Here is a 13,544-nt window from a genome sequence, read left to right on the forward strand (position 1 = left end):
TCAAAACCAAATTTCAGCGAGCGTTACAAAAATGAACTGAATATGACTGAAGAATTCAGATCAATACATCCTGCTAAACACAAATCATCACGACCCTCAAAATGCATAACTAATGAAAATGTGTTCATCATCTGAAAGTGATCTGCTTTGATACAAAATAACACAATTTTACCACGAATACGAATATGGATACGAATACAAGTTAATATTTTAGTCAACCAATTATAGTAGCATAACGAGCATGTTACATATAATGATTACAAATAGATAGAAGTAAAAAAAAAAAAAAAAAAAAAATAAAAAAAAAAAATAATAACGAATATGCTTATGATAATACAGATTTAACATTAACAATTGTTTTCCTACTGTACAACATTTATTTTATCAAATTAAAGCCACAGTGTTGCATATTTCTTCATGCTCACAAGAAAAAAAGCCAAATAAATCTGTTTGCTGTATTTAGATTTTTGAAATTATAGAAATTAGAAATTATATCATATTTTCAAAGCAGAATGAATCCATCTTCAATAAGATTTAAAGAACAAAATTTACAAATTATTTGATCTTTGTCAATTTTTCTATAACGACCATGCTCACTAACTTATTTATGAGCACTAATTCTCATTTGTGTGGGGTCCTTTCTATTTTCAAAAAAAAAATTTTAACAAGAGAAGGTCGCTTATATATTCATCATAACTGGTATGACATTGTATTATTTTTTGGATATTCGAATATTTTGACCTCGAACATCACCGAAAAGATATACAATGCGCATATGATGCTTTAAAATTGGTACCATTTATGTTATTCAGACACATGCTAGTTTATCTTTAGAATACGTCTAGTTGTGAATAACAAATGTTAAGTTGATCAGTTGCAATTTTACTTTGTTAGGTATTCAATCAAAAACAAAAATATTTGCATTAAAATGATACAAATTAATATCCATCTTTGGCTGTTGGTCCTTCATGGACAGCTGCCTTTGTTACAATTAGAAACTGACACTTACTAACAAAAAAGTTACACGTACTTATTATATTTTATATGTTACTATTAGTCATTTATTTATCTTACACTTTCTAATAATCTTTTTTAGCTCGTTGAGCCATTACGAAGCATTAAATGTTCAAGATAAACCAAGCATTTATGCTGAATTGAAAAACTAGAAAGGTATTTGTAAAACTATGAAAACATTACTGTTAAACTTTTTTTAAATTTGCAATTATGTTTAGGTCCTATGTAATCATATAGCTCTTCAATTGTTTGTAAATACTCAGCTTTCCAAGTTTTGGATTTGAGTGTTTCTGTTGAAGGTTAATCAAGAACAGCGCCTCGAACGCATGTAATATACAAAGATTATTTCCATTGCTTTTGTTTTCGTTGTTGTTGAGTTAAATTAGAGCCGACAGTTATTTTTCCATTTTATAATTTTTTTAAATTCATTCCAAATATATAAACCCAGATGAAAAGAAAAACCTGTACTTTTCATTTCAAGATATATACCATTTCAATAATAAAAATATTGTGTTTATCCTCAGTGGTTTATTAAATTTCATTGCCATTTTAAAACCGAGCCAACTGAGAAAGTGAGTACTATTGGGGTTTTTTACGTTCTAGAAAAAGATTTGTCCTAGCAATTACTATAGAAATTTACAGAAATTTAATTTTAATCTTTTATCAGATAGAAGTAAAACTACGGATTCGAAAACTTTGAACCGCGTCACAAAGACAAAGCACATTAGCAAAAACGAAAGACAAGAGTACAAAAAAAGATAAAATGAAAGAATTGTTCCATCTTTAAGTAAAAAAAAGAATAGTCAATGAGATAACAGTATCAACGACAGTTAAAAAAATCTGCTTGATTTTGTAATTATTAAATACACCATAAGGGCGTTAGCCTGAATAGGTCAATCTAATTTACACCACGCTAGTACTGTCAATGCAGAATGATGGTTTTTAATAATTCAGAAGCTTTCAGCGATTTGAAAATATGTTATTAAAAAGCATGTTCAATGCAAAATATCCAATTTCATTTAACGACATCTTGTTGTAAGTAATAAAATCAGTCGTGTTTACAGATTGTATTACCATAGCATTTTCTATTATCACAAAATTTATTTTGTGACTGTTTCAATGCATTGTTTTCTTCATTTAATTCTCTTTATGGTACAAAACCTCTAAAGTTTTATATAAAGAATATTATTGTAGTTTCATGCAATTCACAATATGAGATGTATTGTAATATTCTACTTTATGTATAAATATCTAGAGTGCTCTTCATTAATGTAAAGGTTACTTTTTATCTAAGATGATAATATATCTCAATAGAGACAAAGCATTATATAGTCACTCATGTTATTTCATAATGTTTACAAAAACCTCCAATATGTGCCAATAAAATCAAATATAGCTTAAATGCGTGAATGTGAATGCGATTCTTTCATTTATTTTCAGATAAAGGTACCATGGAAGATAGAACAGTCAACTGTTATTGTTATTAAAACAGCCGATAAAGTTTATTGCACTGTTTTTAGAATAATTGAATATAAATATATGATGATTTGAATTCTCCCTCGCCCTGCTCGTCCGAATTTAAAGTATTTAATCTCTAAATTCAATAGGCTATAAACAAAACAAACACAGCTATAGGATTAGTTGCTCGCAGTAACATATTATTTTCTCTTGCGATACAATATTTTATTTTACTTTCTTGTACATATTTCTTCGATTCAAACCACTGACATATAAATCCATGACATATAGCATTGTTTCTCATTCGCATCTTTTCTTTTTCCTCGGTTATCCCTCCAACGCCTGTACGTATGTAATAAACATAGCAGCAACTGTCAATATACCAATGTGACCAACTTCAATTCGACGCAACTGCGATCACCTTCGATAATATTACATTTAAATGCCAAACTTTATATAGTACCATTAAATCCCACCCGTAGAAACCGCCAAAACTTTCCTCGTGCATTATACACCCGACATCAAACTCTATAAATAGTACATACTGTTGCAGAACTAGTTATACTAGTTCCCATCTATAAATAATTACCACTAATAGCAAACGGGAAAACACCAATTTCAAACGAAATAAAATGTATTTAAATTCTCCCTCGCCCTGCTCGTCCGAATTTAAAGTATTTAATCTCTAAATTCAATAAGCTATAAACAAAACAAACACAGATATAGGATTAGTTGCTCGCAGTAACATCGAAACAAAGGAAATGAAACAGTTCAGAATAAGATTTCCATTGATTCTGCAAATAGAAAAAAACAATCAAAAACTTCATATATACATGTATGTTAATTAGATAAACATTAAACTTCTATAGATATATACATTCTTCATATATATACAACTTCTAATCACACTGTGTGATTCTTTATGTTACACTGTGCAACATAGCTCATGAAAGTCAAAACATATACATATCTCATATCTACATACATCAACTTCTAATCACACTGTGATTCTTTATGTTACACTGTGCAACATAGCTCACGAAAATCTATACATATACATATCTCATATCTACATACATCAACTTCTAATCACATTGTGTCATTCTTTATGTTACACTGTGCAACATAGCTCATGAAAGTCAAAACATATACATATATCATATCTACATACATCGACTTCTAATCACATTGTGTGATTCTTTATGTTACACTGTGCAACATAGCTCATGAAAGTCAAAACATATACATATCTCATATCTACATACATCAATTTCTAATCACACTGATTCTTTATAGTACACTGTACAACATAGCTCGTGAAAGTCTATACATATACATATCTCATATATATATATATACCATATGAAAAATCAAAGACCACAATTTTTCCCAAAACGAAACCAGGATATATACATGAGCTATTAGGTACAACTTGACTAAATTAATGTGAATCATACATGTGTCATATACAAACAATAACTTATGTATGGTTGACATGAATGTAAACACAATAACTGAATAAATTAATAACTCAGGAACTACCCCGCCGGCTAGGAACAACCAAATAAACCTAATAAAGGGGTCAACTGGAAACCTGGATCCGATTCAATGCGACAAGACGTCTCGCCAGACATAAATGTACTCGGACGTGTATTATTTAAAAAAAAATATATACAAGTATCATTGTACATTCATAATATGAATGAAACTTGAATGTTGCCCTGTCTGCACCGGCCTATAAAGTGATAGTATCAGAGGAAAATTTCCGCTTTAAAATAATCACGTATCTTAACCTTATACAAACTATACACTAGTACTGTGCATACAATTATTTCTCCGTAAACTAACGACACGTGAAAAATTAAACTTCTTACCACATTGCGATACTTTATGTTACACTGTGCAACACAACTCATGAAACTCTATACATATATACATCATGTACATATCTCATATCTACATACACCAACATCTAACCACACTGCTACACTGTACATCTATGGTACAACATAGCTCATGAAATTACATACAAAGTCCATCATAATACTGTATATTATGTCACAGAACAGCTATATTGTTCACGAATAAACTGTACAGACTGTGTGCCATACCCTTATAAGTGTATCTTATTTAAATATATACCTTCTAAATTACTATTAGTAGACAGACCGAATAAAATCTAACAAATTACTGTTAAATGGTTGCGTATCAAAAATGCTGTATTCGTCTGATCCTTGCATAAAACTGAATTTGATTTCTCTAATCACGGAAATATTTTATATAGTACTGTAAACAATTCACAGCTGATTTTCACTTAAGTACCACTAATGTAGCTGTTGCTTTCGCATATGCACGCAGCAGTATAAAATTAATTAAATAACCCTTTCAATCAAATAATTATACATGTAGGAACTATCCAAACTAATGCAGTTATTAAATGCTGACCAATCATATGCAAATGCATCAACACTGAATGTACCAGGTGTAAAAAACTTTAAAACAAACTACAACACCATATTTCTTCTATCGGTAAATAAATCACAAATGAATGAACACCGTAACAGATCAAATTATTTGAAATTAATATCTGAAACACCCGGATCTTCGAAATCATACACACTTTTCTTATTTTCTTTAGTTTATACATTCTAATTATCGGTGTAAATCTAAACTAATTATCCACTCAATAGGTTATGTACGGATTGTAAAATATAATTGCTTACCACTTTTAATTCTCTACTAGTTTAACTCTTGGTTCACTCCGATTTATCTCTCTTAAAATGTGTTACATTTATTACCTAGTACATCTGCATATTCGGTGGCATCGGAAAAAAAAAAAAATCCTCTCAGGTATTCTATGAAAATATAAAAAATGCTTTAAATTAGATTTGTCATATTCAAAATACCCAAACCTAAGTTTTGTCTTTCAAAATGCAAAAGAATCCCAATAAGCTCTACAAGATAGTCATACATAAAAACCTCATCATAATTGACAAATACTGCAAAATGCTGTTAACATTGAAATTATTTTTCAACCCACTTTAACTAAGTTTCCACAATTAATAGTAATATTGCATTCAAATAAAACAGATATAATGTTTTATAAACTCTCAAATTTTTAACAGGTATTTCTAATGTCCCTTATTTTAAATTACAATTAACACCTAGTCCTTCTATAATTTTGAACTGGTGTCCATATGCTATAGTCTTACTATAATTTAAAATAAAACCATATTTCTACTAACTCACTTTTAACCTGCAAGTCCATAATTTCACAAATGTCAGAACTTTCTGCCGCTCCCTATCAGTCGTCTAAATAAACCACAATCGGAATACTTACAGCTCTCTAATATTGTACTAAAACTCTGATCGTTTTCTAGTAAAATCCATTCATTATACTTCCATATAACATTGTTTCTCTTTCGCATCTTTACTCAATAAACATAGCAGCAACTGTCAATATACCAATGTGACCAATTTCAATTCGACGCAACTGCGAGCACCTTCGATAATATTACATTTAAATGCCAAACTTTATATAGTACCATTAAATCCCACCCGTAGAAACCGCCAAAACTTTCCTCGTGCATTATACACCCGACATCTAACTCTATAAATAGTACATACTGTTGCAGAACTAGTTATACTAGTTCCCATCTATAAATAATTACCACTAATAGCAAACGGGAAAACACCAATTTCAAACGAAATAAAATATATTTAAATCAATTCTTTGGAAGTATTGTTTTTTGTTTTTGCAACAGACTTGTTTCTTGAAGAAAATAAATATTCATGGAATAATTATGAAATTAAACATAATTTTTGTATTTCATTTTAAAATTAATGTGATGATGACTATAAAGATTGGCCATTATATTAGTCATGTTAGTAAACCTGCAAGGGTCAGGAAATTTCAAAACGGAAGTCCCTTATCAAATGGCAAAATCAAAAGCTCAAATACAACAAACGAATGGAAAACAAATGTCATATCCCTTACTTGGTACAGACATTTCCTTATGTAGACAATGGTGGATCAAACCTAGTTTCATAGCTAGCGAAACCTCTCACTTGTATGACGTTCGCGTGAAATTACATTTTATTGACAACAATGTATGAGCAAAAATAAACAGACATAAAAGGTAAAAATGTAAAAATAAGGGAACAACAGTCAACATTTTGTTATTCTCTTAATCTCTATAAAACAAACAACCATGTCAACAAAGAAAAAACAAATGTCATTAAGACAAAGCACATAAGCAAAAATGAAAAACAAGAATACATTATAATAATAAATTTTTTTTTCAAGTATCTTGGTGTCAAACGTACCACATGAAGTTTCTAAAAAAATGGAAATCATATTACAGATGTAGTTTTTCTTCTTTATAATAGCTTAATATAAAAATACGACTATCAAAACAGATGAAAAGCCAAGTCTGTAACTTGGTATTGGCATTACTTGTCAACAGTAGATTTGTGGTCATTAGAACTGTCATAAAGAGATGTGGTAGGATTACCAATGCAACAACTATTCAAAAGAGTTCAAAAAGCGAATTTAAGTAATTCAATGTCACTGTACGGCCTTGAACAACAAACATAACCAACACTGTTTGCATGGAATATGCAGTGTATGAGTATGAACTAGTTCACTTGACACATATGTTTCTATGGAAGATTTTCGATTTGTTTGAAACATGTTTTACGCATAATTTGAAACGAATATTACATGTGTACGCGTGTTTGCTACGAGTATATGTTTACAACATGGTTTTGAAATGTACAGTTCGAAACACATACATTTTTAATGCGTTAAATGCACCAACAACGCATGTCTCAACAGGCATTTTACAGCAAACAAGTTTGTTTGTGGGACTTATGTTACCCAAAATTGAAATTTACCACCTCGTTTAAAAATGTCAATTCCGATATGACAAGCTTTTACGGCTTCTAATATTAGAATTATCTTATTCATATGTTAGTATATGATAAATATGTTCAGTTTTGATTCAAACCACAGTCGTAAATACATTAAAGAATAGCTATATATATATATTGCTAAAGGAATATAAATGATAGGGTATGTATTTTTTTTTCTATTAAATCAAAATGTACGAAAAATGACGGGGCACTGGATGTCGCAGTTGCTCATCCCAACAACAATAGGATTGAAGTCCCCCTTCAAAAGACTCCAAACAACACCCGTTCATACATATATGTATACTAGTTATTTGCTTTTATATCAAGACCTCTAAAAAAATGTATAAAATAAAGTGTGTTGATGCAAGTATTGGCACCTACTATGTTTTTAATAAAGAAATAACGGTTCCAAGTTCCATTTGATACATGAATATTTAGTCAGCACTATATTATATGTTGATATCGTTGTATAATTTGTTGTTGCGGTGTGCAAATGTTTATTGTTAAGAGGAAAATGAAAACATAAAATACATTTTGCACAAATGAGATACTATTATTTAAATAATATACGCTTTACACTTCCTTTCCTTGATGACAAGCATATGCAAGTTGGGAATGCAAATATGTTACAAAATATTTTCCACTGTAACTTCTGGCCGGCCAAGTTCATTATAGATAGAGATAATTGTAAACAGCAAGAATGTTCAGTAAAGTAAGATCTACAAACATATCACCATCACCAAAACACAATTTTGTCATGAATACATCTGTGTCCTTTGTTTAATATGCACATAGACCAAGGTGAGCGACACAGGCTCTTTAGAGCCTCTAGTTATATACCGGGTCACACGAGACCCGCTCTAAATAGTCATCCCCTTCATGTCACAATCGGGTAAATCTGTTAAGAGATTCTCATTGGTATATATGAGCTTATTCCGTATGAAAAAGTTAACGTCCGATTGGGTAATAATGGGGTGCATCTTTTATATGTGAGCGTAACGGTAAGTGAATATAAAAAAAAATCATGATAGAAGGTCATCAAAATAACAGTGAAGTGTTCAATCAAATTGATAGTGAAATATTGAATCGATGTTTTAATATCGCGTATGTTCCTGTCTGAAGTTCACAAAAAATTAAGGACAAGTGTCTATTAACTGATATACATGTAATTCAAAAGTGTAAATGTAAAAACAGGTATCTTCAAATGATTTATTTTCGATTAATTTAAATGTTCATTTCTGTCTATAGAAGGGTATAGAATAGGAGGTGGGTTGATGTAAACATGCGTCGAATTCCTTGTCACGCTAACGTCCATCACGGTACAGTGACGTTCTGAATACAAAACGTTATACTTCTAAGGTCAACTTCTGAAAACTGAATATTATTAATACACTTCAGGTAATTATTTCTTGAAGCGGTATTTCATACACATAGGCGTCAGCACAGTTCCGTAAGGTGTTTTAAAAACAGATATACGTGTACATTGTAAGTAAAAATATTTAAAGCGTTTCTAGATTTATGTGTGTGAATAAAAGATGATGCCGTGTATCACAAATAAGACTGCAACCAAATTAACGCCAAAGCTAAACAAGGTCAACACTCGGGCTTCTTCAATGTATACATGTCTTCACCAAATTTCTGAATGAAGAAACAAATAAGAGTATTTTGGATGATTTTACAAAGACTTTTCAAAATTTTGCAATCAACACGAAATCCCTTGAATAGCAAAATCAAATACATAAATCTAGGAGACCTCAAGGCAATCAACAGGAACAACCTCCGTTTGCTTACATCTGAAGAAAAAAAACAATAATTACAGCTTCGTGTACATGTTTGTATTATAATCTTCTGATTACAAATGGTATGTAGTTGAACTTTGATTGATCATCGGCATGTCAGTCACTGCTAGTAGTCCTCTGTTAATATATGTATCATTTTTGGCTGTTTCTACTCTTTGGTCGGGTAATTGTCTCTTTGACACATTTCAAATTTCCATTCTGTATTTAAAACACTAACTTCGAATTTTTAATTTGTTACGTTTTCCTTATCCAAGAAAATATTTCGACCACATTTGTGTCCGTTAAAATGACCAGTCTGAAGCTGGCTAACGAAATCAAGCAAACAATAAGCAAGCAACAATAACAACAAGGCGATATATCTAAAACATTACAACAGACAACAACGGCCTTTCGAAAAAAAATATTTAAAAAGCAGGACATTGCAATTGAAAGCTCTATCTTAAAAGTGGGATTTATTAATTACCCTTTTAAGGGTAACACTCAGTTTCACAACAAATGCATACCTGTCAATGGATTGGTTGTAAAGGAAACTAATTGAAATGAATTTTGTTAAAACAATCATTTCACTAGAGGAAATAACTTAATAGATGTAAACAAATTATGCAGGGAAAAAAAACAAATATGAAAACATGACAATACGAGTAAAAAGATTGAAATACAGAAAGAGGGAGAGGGAGGGTAAGGGTCAATTTCAGGGCCTTTAAAGAAAAATAATAGGGTTATCACTGGGTATGGCTTTGTGAGTATTATATACAAGATACAGGCGCATCGTACGTGCAAGGTTTCCAGGTGGTATGTTCCAAAAATTAAAAAATATAGCTCGAAACTTGAAAAAAGTCGGACCCAAAATAAGGAGGGGGAGCTGGACTATTTTAGGACTTATAGAAAACAATACTGGAGAGTGTAACCGGATATGGCTATATATGTATTGTGGGAGATCCAAAGCATTATTTTCGCAAGGTTTCCATAGGCGCTATGCTTCGAAATTGGTACTTGATATCGAAATTTAAACGGTTGCTAGAAAAAAATAAATGGAGGTGTCACTGGTAATGGTCATATAGGTATTGCAAATCTAGAGGTGATTTCAGGGCTTTTAGAGAATAAAACTGGGGGTATCACTGGGTTTAGCTATATAGGTATTATATAAGAGGTATCATCTTCTTACAATTATCTGATACACCTATTCCAGTTCTGATATGTCTGAACGGATAATACGTTCAAACTTTGCATTGATACATTGCTTATATTGCTAGTTTACGATTACGTGAAATGTTACACTGGTCCAATGAGTTTTATTCTGTACGCCAAATGTCATTTCTGATTGGCAACAGTTCAATTAAAACAGTAACGTATGAATGAATGTCACAAATGTTTATATTTTATTTTTACAATAGATACAATAGATAAGAAATGATTCTTGAACAAGAAACAATGAGCCCAGTTTACAAATTAAACAGTGAGAGAAATACAAATATAATATAACACGTCTGTCTTTAAACTAACGACGTATGTACTGTATTTGTTTTTTTTTCAAAATGAAGAATATTCTAACTTCTCATCTATAGAATATAAAATTGAACTGGATTTTGCGCCGAAAAAGATTTTACTAAATTCCGTTACTGGTGTATAAAATAAAATAATCGAATTTATTAAATCCAAGCAAAAAAGATAAAATTACAATCCAATCACTTGACAATACTAAGGCATGTCGTCTCTATAGAAATCATCTACAGTGTCGTGTCCAGAAAGTTTCCAAAATCCCAAAGCATGTATATACCAAAGAGAATAAAACAAAATAACGTGTTACAACTTTACATATATCGCTAAAAAAATATCATTTTATTTTTTAGAGGGAGGTTTACTCAAATATATACATGACCTTAAAAATCGTAGTTATTAATCATCTTTGATATAAAAATAAGTAGATTTTTGTATAGTTGTCAATGAGACAAGTCTCCACAAGAGACCAAATGACATAGAAGTCAACAACAATGAGCAAAACCCATACCGCATAGTCAGATATAAAAGGCCCCGAAATGACAATTTGTTTGCATTCGTGAAAGCTAACAGCCTGATTTTTGTACAAAGTAATGAACGAAAAACAAATATGATATACAAAAACAAACGACAACCACTGAATAACAGGCTCCTGACTTGGAGCAGACACTTACATAATGTGGCGGGGTTAAACTAGTTTAAAGGCGCCAACCCTCCCCTAACATGGGACAGTGGTGTAACAGTACAACATGAGAACAAACTATTAAAATCAGTTGGAAAGGGCTAAACCTATTAGATCGACAAAAAGCAGGAATACATCTAACAAAAAAAAGACACTAGACGTGGCAGGTTATGTATCCATCCCCACAAAAAAGACACTTAGTGCAGATCTGACACTTAGTGCAGATCTGACAGTACTAGCAGTTAACGGCAGCTAGATCAAATCCAGTAACAGCCGTACAACAGTCATGCTTCTAAGACTAACATATCGATCGATACACTTCCAAATGATTTTGTGAGTCAGTTAAGAAGGGATCTATCACTGGACAATTGAAGTTGTGAAACTGAATATATGTATCAAAAGTCATTCAAAAATGCCTTTATACATTTAGTGTCCATTTAGTACAGCGGCAATATGTTACTATTTTAAAGCAGCTGTCATAAAATTATCTTAACATATATTTTAAACCAACCATACATTTTTGCATGCCTAAATATCAATGAAAAAAAAACAAAAAAAAAACATTTATTATTCCCAAAATATCCACAATAACATACAAAATAAGAAAAGGAAACTAAACCGAAAAATCTCTACTTGTAACTTGACTCTACAACTCATTCATATTCCTCGCGGCTATCAAATTATACTATACGGTTGTATTCTACGTATATTTGAAGGTACAAACCCTGTGTGACCGTTGTGCCGATGTGTGACATATCTTCATTTATATATAAAAACTAAACATTTAAATTGCAATCAATTGAGAGCCATGAGGTTTCATCGGTATGCTTATGTCAGTCATACATGACGGACGTCAATAAGGGGTTCGATTCCTAATGATGCATTTAAAAAATACTTAGATTTTAAAATTAATTCAATTAGTGAACAAAAATCAGTTAATTATCCAATTTAAATTAAATGAAATTAAGGAATCATTTGAATATAAATTGGTGATTCCATTTCAGCGATACATTTGGGAAGCGTTGATTCTAGGAAAGAAACCACGGAAATGAATATGCTGACGTCACGGCAATTGTTTAACATTTCTGAGTTAAGATTACACATTTTGATCGATTTAAGAAATTTTTTTTAGTGTTGAAAAGACAATGGCAATCAGATAAACAGATTTAGATTTTGTATTATTCGCTTTTTCTTTTCGTTGTAAAGAAAAGAAATTGCCCATAACAAATACCGGCAACATTATATTAATTCATTAAAATCATATACTAATAACAATTTCTTATTCTGACCACCTTTCCATTACTTTTACGCAAATCAAGTAGCAAATAATTGGCCATATGTTTTAATTTCAATGTGCTTGGAAACAAATTTTTAAGATTTAAGACCAGTCGTAGTAATACTGCCATTCATTTTAGTTCAATTTTTCTGTATATATGAATAGTAAAACAAGTTCTCTATAATTTTATGATTTACGAAAACATATGGTAAACAATTCAACAACTTAAATATTATAATGAAAACAGGTAAATTCTTTATTAAAGGGACATTTCTCTAAACAGAGAAACCCCACCTCATCGGTCATTAACAGATAAACCACGCCCAAACGGTCATTAACAGACGGAAACCACGCCCCAACCGTCATTAACAGACGCAAACCACGTCCACCGGTCATTATCATGTAAAAATCCGTTAACGACCGGTTTTCTAGTCCGTTTCGTTTGTTAATGACCGATGAAATTTATTCCTGAAGAATAAAGAATGTCATGTGGTCCCTTTTTATCCAATAAGAGAAGCTTTTTCTTAACCGATATGAAATAATTTGTGATCAACTCCCAACGTATAGTTTAAGTCATTTAGTAAAGCACCAACATATACCTCAACTTGTAGTTGAAGCATGCCACAATTCTGCTGGCTGGGTATCACACCAGTTTCTATATCATATTCGAAAATAGCTGCTTCATATTTGTGCATTTATCCACAGATCCATAAATCTCAAAACATCATTCATTTTTGGACAAAAGCTATAATCATCACAGACTGATGAAGTGACGATTGCATGATGGTTGTTGTTACTAATGTCACAAGACGTGCATTAAACACATATTTGTTACCTTTATTCGATAAGCCTCTTAATTTTGATTTGATAAAGTTCAATTCATTGTCGTGAAGAGCGATGTGTC

General features: G+C 31.2%; 1 protein-coding gene across 1 annotated transcript in view; it reads left to right on the plus strand.

Annotated features, from left to right (window-relative positions):
- Positions 1 to 6,286, plus strand: part of LOC139523132 (nephrin-like) — a 57,308-nt gene extending 51,022 nt beyond the window's left edge. The window contains exons 14-16 of the mRNA XM_071316931.1: positions 1,097 to 1,170; positions 1,568 to 1,586; positions 2,455 to 6,286. Of these exons, the coding sequence (XP_071173032.1) occupies positions 1,097 to 1,166 (70 nt within the window). The 3' untranslated portion in view covers positions 1,167 to 1,170; positions 1,568 to 1,586; positions 2,455 to 6,286. The remainder of the gene's footprint in view (positions 1 to 1,096; positions 1,171 to 1,567; positions 1,587 to 2,454) is intronic.
- Positions 6,287 to 13,544: the final 7,258 nt, after the last annotated feature.

Source organism: Mytilus edulis, chromosome 5, assembly GCF_963676685.1.
Source record: "Mytilus edulis chromosome 5, xbMytEdul2.2, whole genome shotgun sequence".
Taxonomy (NCBI): Eukaryota; Metazoa; Mollusca; class Bivalvia; order Mytilida; family Mytilidae; genus Mytilus; species Mytilus edulis.